This window comes from Periplaneta americana, chromosome 1 (genome assembly GCF_040183065.1).
Source record: "Periplaneta americana isolate PAMFEO1 chromosome 1, P.americana_PAMFEO1_priV1, whole genome shotgun sequence".
Taxonomy (NCBI): Eukaryota; Metazoa; Arthropoda; class Insecta; order Blattodea; family Blattidae; genus Periplaneta; species Periplaneta americana.
Genome location: NC_091117.1, coordinates 177,509,022 through 177,526,262, shown reverse-complemented (window position 1 = coordinate 177,526,262; position 17,241 = coordinate 177,509,022). Strand labels below are relative to the sequence as shown.

At 37.0% G+C, this 17,241-nt stretch overlaps 1 protein-coding gene across 3 annotated transcripts in view; it reads right to left on the bottom strand.

Annotated features, from left to right (window-relative positions):
* The window catches only part of LOC138704806 (uncharacterized), a 180,492-nt gene that overhangs the window by 12,032 nt on the left and 151,219 nt on the right, over positions 1–17,241 (bottom strand). For 2 of the 3 annotated variants that reach the window (XM_069833082.1, XM_069833099.1), the window contains exons 8-13: positions 11,537–15,964; positions 8,945–9,163; positions 7,082–7,249; positions 3,765–3,900; positions 2,671–2,787; positions 1,178–1,288 (exon numbers count right to left, since the gene is read on the bottom strand). In XM_069833082.1, the coding sequence (XP_069689183.1) occupies positions 1,178–1,288; positions 2,671–2,787; positions 3,765–3,900; positions 7,082–7,249; positions 8,945–9,163; positions 11,537–15,964 (5,179 nt within the window). The remainder of the gene's footprint in view (positions 1–1,177; positions 1,289–2,670; positions 2,788–3,764; positions 3,901–7,081; positions 7,250–8,944; positions 9,164–11,536; positions 15,965–17,241) is intronic. The other variant, XM_069833091.1, reaches the window with a different exon arrangement.

Sequence of the window (17,241 nt, the reverse complement as noted above, 5' to 3'; positions counted from 1 at the left end):
CCATACATCATGGGCTTACTAGGAAAACCCAATAACTCCACTTTAAAAAATAATTAATTTATATGATACTTAAGTACTTAATCCAGGGGAACTACAGTATCAGGAGAAAACCTTTGTGTTGCCTAGATCGCGGGTTTGCCCAACACAAGTTATAAATTCAGGAATACCGGTACTCCAAACTTTCAAATTCAAATATCTCAAAAGTCAGCCACCAACACCAAGACAACGCGGTAGAAGCCCTGAAGCTTATCCACACACCATGTACATCAGCCGCGGAAGCCTACGCAAACTCTTATCTCAAAAGTAAGTTTTAAGGAGATAGTGGGTTTTCCGTGATATTATCCTCAACCACAAAGATCATAAGGGAAGTTGTTTGTTGGCACATTGATTAATTGATTGCAGAGTATTTTGCTTAGTTCTCAAAGAATAAGTAATTATGAAAGGGAACTAACAGCACTACTGGGTGTTCATTTCAAAGTGTGTCATGACGTCGCTGTTGTTGGGTCAACGATTTGAAGCGAGTTTCAGCTTATATGTTAGAGAAGTTGCCTATTATTTAAGGCGTTCTTCAATCTGAACTTGAGAACGTGTACGGTATAACTTGAACGTCGTAGCAACAGATGGCGGTCTGTACGGTCTGTGTGCTACCATAACCTCTTTCGAACTGTGTTTTGCGCCGGCAAGTCGTACGCAGGGTATTTGTTATCATCGGTTGCGTACGGTAACATTCCACAACACAAATCAAATGCTCCGTGTCCATGTTGACCGTCGAAGTTAATGTCAACAAATACGTAAGTAATCGTCTTAACCCTCTCCCCCTTTTCCCGACAGCACGTATTTCCAAACAGTTCACATTCCAGCCACTACCGGCGTTACCGTACATATCGGTACTACTCTTCAGAATGAACGCCGTACTTGCTAGGCAACTTTTCTGCCTCTTAGGTTATACACCTCTGCGGAAGTGTAGGAAGATTGAATTCTCTAGGCTCATCGGCTAGCCACATGATGGCATACAGCGAGCCATGACACATTTTGAACTGAACACCCAGTACCGTATATTTTAAAATAATCACTGCTTGCACAAATCTGCAAACTCGTCAAAAGCACTACTGATTTCTAATAGACCTATATCTAGGTAGGTAATTACGTAAATAAATAAGTGTTATTGGTTACTTACCTCGCCCATTGATTAATAGCTTGAGGTCGTACACCACATTGCAAGTCTCGACAGCTAACATGGACAACTTCCTTTTGGTTGCACTGAGTCTCTTGAAATGACAGACTTGACCTAGAAGTACCAAATCCTACATTAATTCTCCTCTCTATATATTTGCTACAATGATATCTTATGACATGATGAATCTATGAAATTCTAGACCCTTTAATTTTAATATGTGTATGTAGTTTAGTTTTGAAGAATTGCCAACAGGGGTGAAAAAGAAACTTCAATTTTTACCTTTAACATACTTTGGCCAAGAAGACTTTGAATTTATCCCAAAGACAGTGTTAAGCATACTGTACTGAAGGCAAGTAGATGTTAAAAGTGTAGGATTAAAGGGCATTCTTGTCATACTCCTCTTCCTATTTCACTTCCTTCTGGCATTTCTTCTCCTATCCTGACTTTGACTCGTTGTTTCATATGAAGATTACGGTTCTGAAAAGCTTCCTCTCTTTCCAATACACACCAATTTTCTACAGAACCCCCATCAGTTTATTCCAATACACTCTGTCAAATGCCTTTTCTAAGTCCACAAATACTATACTGGTATACACTTCTTTATTCTTCTCTAGGTATCTTTTTTTTTTTTTTAGTAGGTTATTTTACGACGCTTTATCAACATCTGAGGTTATTTAGCATCTGAATGAGATGGAGGTGATAATGTCGGTGAAATGAATCCGGGGTCCAACACCGAAAGTTACCCAGCATTTGCTCATATTGGGTTGAGGGAAAACCCCGGAAAAAACCTCAACCAGGTAACTTTCCCCGACCGGGAATCGAACCCGGGCCACCTGGTTTTGCGGCCAGACGCGCTGACCGTTACTCCACAGATGTGGACTCTAGGTATCTTCCGTCGATTGTTCTCAGCAGTCCAATTGTATCTCTCGTATCTTTTCTCTTTTTGAAGCTAAGGCCTATAATATTTTATGGTATAAAGTTATGGGTAAATGTTCTTGTTGCTGTCCGAAGAATAGGGAAGCTCGAAATAATGGGAATCGTCAGCAAGACTGCTTCCAGGCATCTTTTAAATTGTGTGTTGTACCGTATAATGCAATGACCTACAAGAAACAATACAGACCAGAGCAGCTCTTTTGAAATTCTAGACACCAGTGAAGACAGGGTAAAGGAGTTATGGCATTCAAGATCGAAAGTGACATAACTATCACAAACTGAAACATTAAAAATTAATTAATTCACTCAATATTCACTTTGCAACAAGTATATGTATCAGCAGCAACTGAATTTTTGTTTTTTCCGTTTAGGCCTGTATTAGCATAAAGAGAGTTCATGTATATTTCAGTGATTGTGTAAGTGACAAAGTTTAAATCACTTCGCTACATGCTGTAACATGTTTTTCATTAACCTCTGTTTTTAAAACTAACAGTCAAATAAACTGTAATGTACGAGTATGTCCCTAATAGCTCAAGTTTAATAGTCTGGGAGTCGCTCACCTCGGTTGTGAAATGTTCCTGTTGCTGTCAGAAGAATAGGCGAGCTCAAAATAATGAGAATCGTCAGCACGACTGCTTCCTGGCATGTCAATTGTGCGATTTACTCTCTCAAAATCACTGAAACAAACAAAGTTAAATCATCTTACTCATTACATCAAATTTAATGATACACAGGGTTAGAGTGAATTAAAAATATTTCACAGAATAACGAAAAGATTATTTTACAATTGTGTCATAGAGCCACAGAGTTTGCAGTTGTCATCGTCGTCGTTGTTGTTGTTGTTCCTGTTTTACATGATTCTTTCCTTACAAAATAAATATAAATAACAAATATACAGGATAACTAAAATAAAGTCCCTATAAATTCATATTAAAAATTTTGTTTTGTTTGTGTAATTCTGACGAACTTATAATTTAATCAGGAAGAGATTGCAAAGGGAATAAATAAATATAAATACAAATAAAAAAACGTAAGAAACGAAAATGATAGATAGGTATGCACATATTGTGTTAGTTGGGAGACCGGAGGGAAAAAGACCTTTAGGGAGGCCGAGACGTAGATGGGAGGATAATATTAAAATGGATTTGAGGGAGGTGGGGTATGATGATAGAGACTGGCTTAATCTTGCACAGGATAGGGACCGATGGCGGGCTTATGTGAGGGCGGCAATGAACCTTCGGGTTCCTTAAAAGCCATTTGTATGTATGTATGTATGTATGTATGTATGTATGTATGTATGTATGTATGTATAGGTATGCACATATTACAGGAATTGCAATATTCTACATTGTAAGTATCCTTATTAACTAAATTAACAATAAAATAGTTGTATATTTTTATTTAAAATACTATTTTTTTTTTTTAATATTTGTTACATTTATTTTTTGTCACAATCTTGCTGCAAATGGTAAATGCACGTAACTTATACATTGTAATTCATTGCAAAATTTTAGAATTGTAACCTACTAGCTTCGAATGCAAAGTGCGACTTCTGTGTACTGCTGATGCTGTCATGACAGAAAGGAATTCAGTACCACATTAAATAGAAAAGATGCTAACAGATATTTTCAGTTTTTATATCTTTCTTGCTCACCTGTACGTCATCGCTTTGCATACAGCACGTCCAAGATCTGCAACTTCCCAGGTAGATTCTGATCTGGCTACAACATTGTCAAAATTCTGCAGGCAGAGTTTTCCCCATCGGCCCTGCTTCCTTACCATAAGATAACCTACAACAATTAAACGTCATCAGATAGCCACAAAATTCAATTATTCTTTCCTTAATGGGATTGTGCCTGAACCTTAAAATGTGAGTAGCCTACTTCACCCCACGTCCATGTTTATTCGATTATTTTGTCTGTCATTGATAATAATCATATCTAGGACACGTCCTAGAGCAGAGCTGGGCACTGGGAGCGAACCCAGACTCTAAACGGGGATGCTTAATATTCATCCGTCACAGCGTCAATGCTGTGTGGTGTTCTGTGGGGAAGAAAGGGATTGAAGAGAAGTCATATGGCTCCTCGTGAGAGAGTAGAATCCGCTCTTGGTGCTCAGCCCTGTTCTAGAGAATGCTCGAAATTATGACGGATGAAAAGATTATTGCAATGAGATGCATTTCCATTTGAATGGCTGTGCTAATAAAAAGAACCTCGTGCAACTCCAAAGAGAGGCTTCCAAGAATCCATGGAAATGGAACGGATGGGCTGCATCTAATGGACATTATTTTTAAAACAATGTAAAATGTTATAATAAATCAAAATGGCATGCAATAGCCTATATTTGTGTAGTGATAAATTTGTCAAGATTTACAAATCAAATGTGTTATTGTCTTTTAAAAACAGTCTTAATTCCTCATCGCATCCTGTACTATATTAAACATAAATTTAATGTTAATTTTTTGTCGTGCACTGCACCTATTATCAACATCCTAAACTAGGAAAGAATCTAAAATCGACACCCTTCTTTGTCTTCTCTTTCTTCTTCCTGGCAAGTTTCAGTCCTTACGAGAACTGTTGTGGTCTGTAATCCTTTACCACAAGACAGGAAAGCATTGACTTTATTAATCATTATCTTATTTGCCAATTTCTCCGATATTTACAGAATATCCTAGGATTGGCTCAGTTTTAAGAGATTTTCTAATGTCCTTAAAATAAAAAAGCTGGGATATACGGATGTTTTAATAATAATAATAATAATAATAATAATAATAATAATAATAATAATAATAATAATAATAATAATAATAACTGGTTGATTCACATCCAACCAAAAAGCCAGAAACTAAACACACTATAGCAATATGAAATATACAGACACACAAAAACACACCCCAATGAAATTCTCAACACACAACTCAATTTCAGAACACACGCACTCTTTGACTCTACATTACACCACACGAACACACCCTCACAGGAACCAAAACAAGAGGCGCCAAGACCAATAACGACAAGTTCTGAGGATGATCCATAAAAGGTCGAAACATGTAAACCAGGTACGATAGAATTTAACTGAAGAAAGTCATATAATACATATTCCGAAGATTTTATTGTTGTTTGCCATGTGTTTGTACTAGGCTACTATTATTAATGATAACATTTCTATGCAGTTCAAGGAACTACAGATAACTTCACTTGATACCCACCACTAGGAGCAACACTAATGTATTTTCGAAGCACATTTACTATTCCAAGGGCTTCGTTTGGTGTGGAAATACTTTCCTCTGTAGATTCAATTTCCTCATCACTGTCTTCATCTTGAGCGATAGTGGCAACATGATCTGCCATCATATTGTCAAATCGAGGATTTATGAGGTCACTGGACCATTGTCAACTGACACAAAATCCTCCATGTTAACTTCCCCACCTTCTCCCGCACAGTAGCCCAATCCTCATAATCATCCATTATGAAAGGGATATTCATTTCACAGGTTGCTGTGCCATTTTGCACTGGAAAGTTACTCCACACTCCACAGAATTCAAAGGATGAATAAATTTTACAGAAAAGACAGGAATGTATCGACAGGGAGACTTTTGAGTGTTAAAATCCTTTCATAAAAGATAAGTACTGGTACCGTAAGCAACTTGTTATTATTTCAATACCGGTAATTAATATTCACCCAAAATGTTAAGGCTGACACAGTATCACGATTGGTGTAAAAATGGCATCAGTCTGAGGAGGTGTAGTACGGTACGATTTTTGGGGGGTCAAAGGGCACTGTAATGGGATCCCACCAGAATCTTAGAAGTGAAAGTTGAATCAATAAATGACACTACATAACTGAGTCACGATATCTACAAAACCACTACCATTTCGACTTCAAAACTTATTGCCAGTGTAGGAGTGGAAATCATCTGAAGACTGTGCTAAATTAGCAACTGACCGCTTGTTTATAGATAGGCTAGTCTTTACAAATGCGGGTTTACCTTTTATGAAATAGCTAAAAACCATTCATTAAATTTTTATCCTCATGAATATCATACGAGACAAAACTACAGTTTCTTTCTAAATACTCCCAAATGCCACACAACTGCTGGATTAAAACACAGCATGAATTTTGGACCCAAAATATATAATGCATTAATTAGAGCTTATCCTGAGCTAAGTACACTTAACACACATAGATTTAAGAAACAAATCAGATTAATTATTTAATTGTTTAAGCTAATTAAGTTAAAAATTGATACTCTAATATTCATGTACTTTTGTATTTTATATTTGTATATAGACCCTATTATTGCATGCTGTATGTATTTTACCATTTATTAATGTTATTGTGCTCAATGAACTCTCTTAATTTTGTGATATATTTTGTACAACTGATCTGAACTGCGCCCGAGCACGAGCTTCTGCTCTTTCGGGCTGCAATGCCTAATGTAGCTCAAGTGTAAAGTATTAAAGATATATATATATATATATATATATATATATATATATATATATATACCGTAAAGAGGGGTGACTTTGAACGCCGAGGTGACTTTGAACAGTAATTTAGCGCCTTTCTAAATTAAATGCTGTACCCAATTGTTATAAAACTGTAAGTTGTCAATAAACTAGTTCAGTTCTTTCGCAATAGGGTACAGCATTTAATATAGGAAGGCGCTAAATTACTGTTCAAAGTCACCTCGGCGTTCAAAGTCACCCCACTTTACGGTATATAGTCAAAATAATCTACATCTCATATGAAAAGTCACGTCACCTATGAAACTTTGAATCCACCTCTTCATATATTTATGTCACTTTTCATTTGACATGTGAGTTATTGGTACCTGTAGGTGCATTCAAGTGGAGATCTAATCTTGATTTGGTTCAACTTCTCTGAAAGCCATTAATTTTCTTATAGATAATTCATGGATTATATGATTTTACATCGGTGAAGTTATTATTTACACATATTCACTTTACCTTCTGGACTATATGGGAGATCTCCTGCAGTTGCTTCATTCTGAGCCACTGTTACACACTGTTTCTCGTCGTCACCATAGGGACAGTCTCGCGTCCCATCACAGAGCTGGTGTTGGTCCACGCACACTTGTGAGTTAGGACAAACGAATTGTCCAGGGGAACACCATTCTAAATAAAAATTACCAAGCATATTTAGTAAGTTAGTACTGGTACTGATACTTGTACAGAATTACAATGTGATTAGACACAAAGATTTATGAAAGGCTAGCATTTATGATACATATATGATTCTATTCCAGTTGAGAGCTTGTGTTTGCAATAATATGGAGCTAGAGTTTTATAGAATCATTTCACACAATTACTAAATTTTATACCAACTCCATATTCCACTATTATAATTAGTAATAAGTACAAATGTGCAAATCTGGCTTTCAGGTAAAGCTCCCTGTGAAGCAAACTTGAATAATTTCAAGGAAAAAATTGTTCCTGGGCTGGGTATCGATCCTGAGACTTTTGGCTGAGCAAAATAATGATCTACCGACTGAGCTACCCAGGAACTGCACCCGACACCGTCTCAATTTTTCCTTTTATATCCACCGCTAGTGGGCTGACAAGATGTCAGAAACCCAGCTTTGAGTGCATACAAACTCTGTGTGGCTTGAATTGTGGAGTGAAGTCACTGGAAGATGCAAGGACCACAGCAGTTCTGAAGATGGCTCCTAAGCCGAAAGTAATCAACTAGGTATTTAGAAACTTAGTTCAAATTAACACGTGAAAGTAATCACCACATATTGCATTCCTAAGCAATACTCCCTACCTCTCACTCATTTCATCTGCAATAGTAAAAATTGGCTGGTGTGAAGTCTTGGGGGTAGTACGGGTTTCTGATGCTGGAAGTGCTTAGGGCTCCAGACCCCTGGGGCTTATCGGACTACTAGTGTGCGGATGGGACCTGGCTCTATCAGAGGCTGAGGTAGGATGACGTCAGTATCTATTCATGTCGGATTTAAGACAACCATTGCATATATACAGCCCACAATGGGCCAAAGCATGCCTAAATGTACAGATCCATCCCAGGTCCAGCCCTCGTAAAAGTCAAGCCAAAGCTAAGACAAATATATATGTGAACAATTTTTCCCTCGAAATTATTCAAATAAACTTTACATGGAGTTATACCTGAAAGCTTGATTTGCATAATACACGTCACTGTTCGTTAACAGAAAACCACAATTTAAATCACACAGAGTTAGTGTGCACTCAATGTTGGTTGCTTGACGGTTGTCAGCCCACTTTGAGGTCTGTGGATATAGAGGGAAAAATTGGATCGGTGTCTGGTAGAGTTCCCGGGTAGCTCAGTTGGTAGTGTGTTGGTACGTTTAACCAAAGGTCCCGGGTTCGATACTCGGCTCCGGAACAATTTTTCCCTCGAAATTATTCAAATCAATTTTACAGGGAGTTATACCTGAAAGCTTGATTTCAAAATATATATCTGTCTTTCTCGGAATTTTGTTAAGCTCAGTGATAATGTTTTCAAGATCACTAGCTGCCACATAATTATCCGACTCTGTATTTTTTCCTTGATGTTCTTCCAGATTTTTTTTCTCCGTATCTTCTTTCTTTCTTCCTTTCTTTCTTTTTTGACATGTCAGTACATTTTGTTGTGGCTTTAATAAGGGCTGTGAGTGGTGCTGTTATATGTTTATTTTACGATATCCAGCTAGTGATCATTCTCACAGTATCACGCAATCTAGTCTAGACAACAATATACAATATTTATGATCACTATGGAATATGGATAAATACAATGGTGCAGTGTAATAAGTGTAGATTATATTTTGAGTTGAAGTAGTGAGAATTACTTACCACAGCTGTTTTCATCACTGAAATCCCAGCAGTCAACAATGCCATCACACAGTTTACGAGTGAGAAATTGCGCCCGTAAGTAGTCTGCACATGAACAGTCTCGCTCATCTGCACCATCATTGCAGTCCACAAGCTGGTTACAACGCGACAGAGCTGAGATGCATTCTCCATCACCACAACGGAGACTTAAGTTGCTGGGGCAGGCTGAAACATCCCCCACTAACCATCATCATCATCATCATCATCATCATCATCTTTATTTTTCTAGGATTGTACCTCATCCTGTTTCCATGTTCACTAAAGTGGGGTTTTGCATTAAAGTTAGTAACAAGTGAAGAATTTCGTGACTGCGTGCTAAGCTGGCCACATAACACGGATAAAAATAAGGCAAGAGACATCCAGTCTCTAAAGTAGAGAGACAAGTCTCCTCTTTCACGCTGGCAATCGAATGCAGAGACTCTTGGGGACACATTAAATATTTAATGAATTTAAATATTATTATAGTCACAATCATGCCATGGTATGAAAGAAAAATTTCACAACCTCGAGCGGGAATCGAACCTGCGACTTCCTGTTCTCCGGTCAGGCGCTCTACCACTGAGCTATCGAGTTCGTCTCACGCCAAAGGCTTGGAATTATTCTTTCATACTGGCGACTCTGTTATAGAGTACTGTCCATAGCGTCTGATCTAGTCAGCACTGCTTATGGCTTGAAAGAAACTTTACAAATGTAATGATTGTGACTATAATAGTATTTAAATTCATTAATATGTCACATCAACGGACGTGTATACGTTACCAAACATCGTAAGATGAAGATTACATTAAATAATTATTTTACTACTACTTTCATAGAAATTGAATGACAGCAGGCTTTTAACGTAATATGGTTGTGTAATAATTTAAGGCACATTTTTAGTCACCTAAAATCCTTACGTACACAATTTTTTTTTCATGTACTGTGTCGATGACTTTGTAGTAGAACTATGTACTATATAAGTACATAAGTTTGTACAAAATTTCATTCAGCGAATATTTAGAATGAATCGAAATAAATCCCACTCATTCAAAAATATCACTGGTCGTTTTCTCATTGCCTGACAGCCACGAAGAGAATTAAATTTACAATGCCACAGACTGCTCAAAATATTAAGACTCTGACAGTAAAGAGGATTAGTACATATGCAATCTTGGGGCAAGGGGCCATCAAATCAATGTACTATCAAAAAATTATTTCATCCAGTTTTTAATATACCGGATGTGGCGTAAGTTGCTACCCTGAAAAATTACTGAGATAATCTGACTTACATAGCCTACATATGAGCCGTTGAGAGCAGAAGTGGTGTAAATCAAAAATGGGTAATGAGGGTTAAAGTAAACATTCTGTAAAATACACCGCAAAGTAGCAATTAATATTCAATTTATTTAAACTATTAGTAGTCAGTGGATAGCACGAAGGACATATTAATTGCTACTTTGCGCTGTATTTTACAGAATTTTTACTTTAAACTTCATTACCCAATTTTGACTTACACCACTTCTGCTTTGAACGGCTCATATAATAATGCAACTTACTTACATCCACATGGCTAGACGAACTGTTCAAAGTATCCAACATCATTTCAAACACGTTTGATTACTGATTTGCATATTATCTTTCCACATAGTCCTGGGTTGTTATTGAAAATGTTTTTAAACTGTACCTCAATCATGTTTTTCAAATGTTCCAGTTCTCGGTTTAGTAGCAAACACTCTGTGTTTCATAATTCACTTATGTTATTTTACTGCCTGAGACCCAACTCAAACTGTGGCAGGAAGGAGTGGAGGAACTGTTAAGAGGGTGATGACGTAAGACTGTACAATAGTAGGTTAACAATATACAACGTGGCATGGGACCGTTAACCGGGGGTTTTGTATTTAGCTTCTTCATCACACTTTTCAATTACCGGTATATTACTTATAATCCCACAACCCTCAACTTTATTTTTTTTCCTCATCGACATAGCAGTAGTTCACCACTCAAGAGCTAATGTTTATGCTGTGGAGAGAACATCCACACACACACTACCTAACTGTCCATGCTGAGTCACGTCCCCCTGCTGCCCACTTCCTCATACCACGCGGTTTCAGAGCTGGCTCTCAGACAGTAATTTCACTGACAGAGGGCTGCTAGTCTTACCTGTCTACCACTGATCATATTCACAAAAGCTGTAAATGAAAGCTGCTTTCTAATAACTTGAGTTTAGTTTTATTGTTGGAGAGAACATGGCGAATAGTGTATGCTACTTGATTTGAAAATAGTTCTGATATTTTTTTCGATATCTTTTATTAATTTTTCTGAGGTGCCATTGTATGAGAATATGATGGTAAAGATATTATTTGAAATATGTTCTCTTCATGGTAAACAGTGAAATCTTATTATTCATTCTTCGGACAATGAAGGATAGCACTTCGAAACTAGTCAGCCAGGTAAATTGCAGAAGTTAACACAGTAAAGATATCATAAAATTATACAATGAAACCTTATTTAAAACTGGCGAAGTTACCATTTTATTTCATAAATGTTAACTGTTTCTTAATTCATTGTACATACCTGTTGAATTAGAAAGATCTATGGAACCTTCTTCATTTGTTGTCTTCCATGATGTTTCTTTTTCAACAAAAGGTTGAGGTATTTTGTTATATATCTTAGTAAGAATTGGAATTCCTGCGTGGTTGTTGCTACTGTGCAAGGAAATAATTTTCGTTGATGCTTTTACTTCTTCTGTGTCTATGATCTTCGTTATTTTATCGCCAGGATAACTTTCAGTTGTATTGGTAGTCATTGCCCCAGCACTGTCGACATTATTTTGGCTGTCTTCTGTAACATTATCTGCTGATTTGTCTTCTGGTGTGTTTGTGTGCACGTTAGCATACATACTAAGTGCATTTACTGCCTCTTCAGACATGATAGTATAGTTTCTAGATTGGTTACTGGATGCATTGCTCACATTGAGCAAATGGAAAACTTGATCATCAGACATTTCAGTATTTTCAGAGTGTAGAGGCAGTTGCCCTGTGATTTTTTTATTCTCCATGGGCACTTCCTGTTCTGTGACCTGTAAGTTTGGATAATTGTTGTTTATACCGGAGACTTTGCTGACTGTGAAATTTGAGAATACTGTTACAGTTTCAGTATTAACGTTTGTTACTGTTGTCAGTGAAGAAACTTCCTCTTTTGTTTTTGACATTTCTTCCATATTTGAGAATATCTTGACTGTTGTCGGAATATTTTCCTTCTGTGAAGAACTACCTTCTGTTCTGAAAACAACATTTTCTGTCACAGGAATTTTATTTGATGTTGATAATGTAAATTCACTTTCTAATTCAAATATTTTACCATCATTTTGCTGTAAATTATCATATAAATTATCTTTATGACTCACAGACTGGAACTCCATCTTTCCAGACAGTGGAGTATTAATTTCTGTTGAATCACTCTCTTTTGCCACAGAAACTCCATTCTCTGATGTAATTTTTGATGGAGTAACATTTTCTTCAGATACTGGTAACAGAATTTTTTCAAAATTTTCCGTGTCTAGTGCTGCAACTTCTGTTGTTGAGCTTTGGGTGATACCCATTTCAGTAGCAAAAGTTTCAGGAATATCTACAGTAACACTGGTATTGTCAGATTCTTTGAAATTGTTTATGATACTTTCTTCTTCATGGAAATTGTTAGGAATCGTGGTAAATTCTGAAGTAAAGGACTGTGTTGATATATCAAAATTAATAGTGCCTTCAAAAATCTGACTGCCAACATTATTCGCTACACGGTCTTCAAATCTAAAGTGTCCATATTTAGGTTCATATTCATTTGTTTGTTTCATTTTTGGTTGTCTTCTTGTTTCTTTGTGTTCTGTCACTTTCTGGGCAGAGTCTGTTACTGTATAGTTTAGCATATCGGAAATACTGCTATTATGAGAGGCAAAATTACCCGTTTCATTCTTACTATAATTTTGTTTATTATTTCCGGGAGTGACAGTGATATTATTGCTATTAGTTACTAAATAGTTATTCAGGGGATTCTTAGTAACTTGTCCTCCATTTGCTTCAGAAGATACAACACTTGTTCTTGTAACAATGTCAGTTTTAAGGATTACTGTTTGTGGTGTCACAACACTTGGATCTGAAGTTGTACTTTTAATTTTCATCTCATCACTTTTAAGGTTTTTCTTTGAACTATTACTGTTGACTTGTATGTTTGGAATTATTCTAAGCTTATTTTGACTGCCTTCATTTTCTGAAATGTTTCTTTCTACATTCTCTTGGACATTAAGTGTTGCATTTTTTCCTGTGGTTTTTATTTTTTGAATTTCAGACATTGCAGTGGTTACAGCAATTACACTTACTGATATATTTCTATGACCTGCAGGTAATGATGTGGAAGTTCTGTCAGTGACATTACTTTTTGCTGTTGTTGATCCTTGGCCAGTTTTCTGTTTTAATGAAGACTTGAGAGTAGAATCTGTTTTCACTACATACATACTCGACACATTTCTATGCCAGTTATCATTTGGTACATCTTGAATAACAACAACAGGGATGAATTCACTTAACATTGGACTAGGAGTTGTCAGGCGTGTGAAGGCTGCAGAAACATTGTTTGTCGTTGCATGTTGGAGTACGAAGCTTGAGGTTGAATATGAGTTGTTTGTTGATTTGAGCAATTCTGGCGATGTCGATGTTGTAGAAGTGGTAGTCAGTAATTTTTGACTTGGAGTATTTGTTACTGAATTGTTTATTCTATATCCTTCTTCTGTGACATGTTTAATTTCAGCTCTATCTGTGGTTGTACTAATTTGTACATCTTTGTTGCTATTGAGAGGTCTTTGTTTCAATGTTGAAGTTGAAATTCTCACCATATTTTCTACTATTTCAGTAATATTTTTTATTTGCTCTGAAGCTGTTTTGTTTATATTATTACTGTAGTTAGCGCTCATATTCAAGTGAGCAAAGGGTTCTGCAGTGGAAAATTCGTTTACTTTTGGTGCAAGTGTAGATGACGGAAGTGTTGTTTTTATTCTCGTTGTTGGTAATGTTGTTGTTTTGAGTGTTAACAATGATGATGACAATGTTGCTGACGATTTGTTTGTTGTGGTCTTTCTTGGAGGTGGCAATGTCGTTGTTGTTTTGAATGTTAACAATGATGATGACAATGTTGCTGACAATTTGATTGTTGTGGTCTTTTTGGGAGGTGGCAATGTCGTTGATGACGTCGATTGTAATGTGCTTTTTGATATTAAAGATGCTAACGTGGATGTAGCTGTAGATCTTGAAGTTAATGTTGGTAACTGTGTTGTCTTTGTTAATGGTAAAACTGCAGTTGTTGGTATGGTCGTTGTTGGAGGACTTGTTGTCATCATTGATGACAGTGTTGATGATGAACTCGTTGTAGAATGTAACTGCGTAGGTTCAGGTGTTGTTAACGACATTACTGTTGTAGTCACCTCAGCTGGTGAGTGCATTTCTTTCTTAGTCACATTTGATATAACAGTTGCCACTGACATTTGTGTTGTTATTTGTGGCGATAACAATGAATCTGAAGTCTGTTTTGTTGATGACAATATTTTTGACTCTGTAGAGTATTTGTCTTCAGTAGGTTGTGTTGTGGACTCGTTTTTAGTATCCCATTTTATGTATCCCGTTGTGTTTCTTTCTGAAATTGGAGAATTTACTGGTTGATTAGACGTGACTGTAATTGGTTCTCTCGAGTATGTTGAAGACTGACTTGAACTTACAAATGAATAACTTCCTGTTTTAATTCTTACTGGAGGCCCTTCAGGTCGCAATGTGGAATAAGGAGTAGGTTTTGGCTGGCTGAATCTTGTTATATTGTTCTTTTTATTATTTGACGTTTCATTTATTTTCACAACTTGACCTAATGTAGTTCCAATTGGTTTTGAAGGGATTTTATGTTGACTCACTGGTAGTGAGGTAGTAAATCTATCTGAGACTATTTTTTGAACCATACCATGTGCTTCTGAAGATCCATTTGATCTTACATTAATTGGTACTAAGGTAGAATGTTTATCTCCTGATTTGTTTCTCAGAGTGTATTCAGAATTTAAAACTATGTCAATAGAGGCAGTTTTGTTTATAGCTTGGAATTGCGTTTGAGATGGTAACTTGGGCCTGGGACGTAAAGGTCTACCAATTCCAGAATTAGATCTCACTGGTATCAAGGTTACTATAGAAAGCGGTGTTACATTTGCTGCACTTCCTTCGGTGTTCGCTTGAGGCTTTGGTATCACAATCTGAACTCTTCTGGATTCATTTGTTTGAACTTTAGAGAAGGAGGATTTCATTGGTACAACTGAAGAGATGACTTCATCATGGTTCGCAGGTCTCTCTCTGTTTCCCCCATCTCCCCAGGTGGGTCTTTGGTTATACATAGTCGAAATCGTTTCTCTGTGTGAACTGGCACTGCTGTGTACTTTCGTACTTTGAGGTTTCACAACGTTTGTTGTAACATTCAACAGCTCAATCCATTGCTGATCACCAGACGTTTCAACAGACGAATCGGAGACTACACCTACATTAGGATTCCTAGAATGAGACTTTATAGCAGTTTCTTTTGTGAATCCTTCACTAGAACTATTCCCCCTCCAGTTAGAGCCATCTGGGTGGTGTCTTATTGCAGAACTTGGGGGTATTTTAAGAATGGCATCCACATCGCGGAACTGATGAAGGATTGGTAATTCTGGGACTGTGAAGGGATTTGCTATAGGTCTGTGGGTGGAGGGTGATTCAGTTGCGATGTAAGACAGAGGAATAGTGTGGGGTGGTGCGAAAGTAGCTGGCAAGATAGGCCGATGCTGCTTGCGTACTATAATACCACCACCACTGGTAGTATGGAGGATGCTAGTTTCTAAATCGTCTTCATGAACTCCGCTGGAGCCGACCACGTGTAGAGAAACTCTGGATATACTATCAGGCTGTTGATCTTGTACATCGCTGCTCACGCTGAAACTGCCATAACCACCTTCAGAGATAGAAAGAAAAAAAAGATTTATTGTAAAATACCTATATGAATAACAATAAACTTTTTAATGTCGGTAATATGTAATCAAATATTTTTTATTTAACTTTTACTTGCTGGTTTTGAAGTTTGGCATTTAGGCCTACGTATTATATTCACAGTTTTAAGAACAACAAAAATACGTTTAAAGAATATTATATTAGCCTACTTCTGATTATAAGTTATAGTTTCAACCTCATACTTTTCTATATTTCCACTATGTCTTGTGCTTGAATCATAACCGATTAAATATTGCTAGATGCCCTAGTGCTCATTTTCTAACAGGCAGAGAGGCATCAAAACCATTTTGAGAGTTGTAACAAGAATAATGTTCCTTGCCTTCATCTGGAATTGAAGCTGCACAGTTACGTCCATATAGTTAGTTTTTCTACATAGGCACTGAATTAGATTGACTCTTAGGACTATCACTGTGTGAGAAGAAATATGGTAAATGGTTCCATATCACTTAGGGTAATTCTGAAATAATGCGATAAATTCCTATGTTATGGTCGAGAAAAATACAACAAAAATTATTACAGTATTTCCAGATTGCAGTACCTAGTGTCCGATTTATAAAGCATACAAATTATGCAACTAGATGAAAAATGTGGAGCCATCTTAAATACTGGTACTATGTCTACTGCTTGTTCAGTTCAAAGTGTGTCATGGCTCGTTGTATGCTGTCATATAGCTAGCCAATGAGCCTAGAGAATTCAATCTTCCTATACTTCCGCAAAGGCGTATTACCTATGTGCCAGAGAAGTTGCGTGGCAAGTATGGCATTCATTCTGAAGAGTATTTACCGATATGTACGGTAATGTCGGTAGTGGCAGGAATGTGAACTGTTTGGAAACACGTACTGAGGTGAGTTTCTTCTTACTGTCGGGATATGGGGAGAGGGTTAAGACGATTACTTACGTATTTGTTGACATTAACTTCGACAGTCAACATGGACATGGAGCATTTGATTTGTGTTGTGGAATGTTGCCATTACCGATGATAACAAATACCCTGTGTACGACTTGCCTGCGCAAAACACAGTTCGAAAGAGGTTATGGTAGTACACGGACGGTACAGACCGCCATCTGTTGTTACGACGTTCAAGTTATACCATACACGTTCTCAAGTTCAGATTGAACGCCTTGAATAATAGGCAACTTCTCTGACATAGAAGCTTAAACTCGCTTCAAATAGCTGACTCACAACAGTAACATCATGACACACTTTGAAATGAACACCCA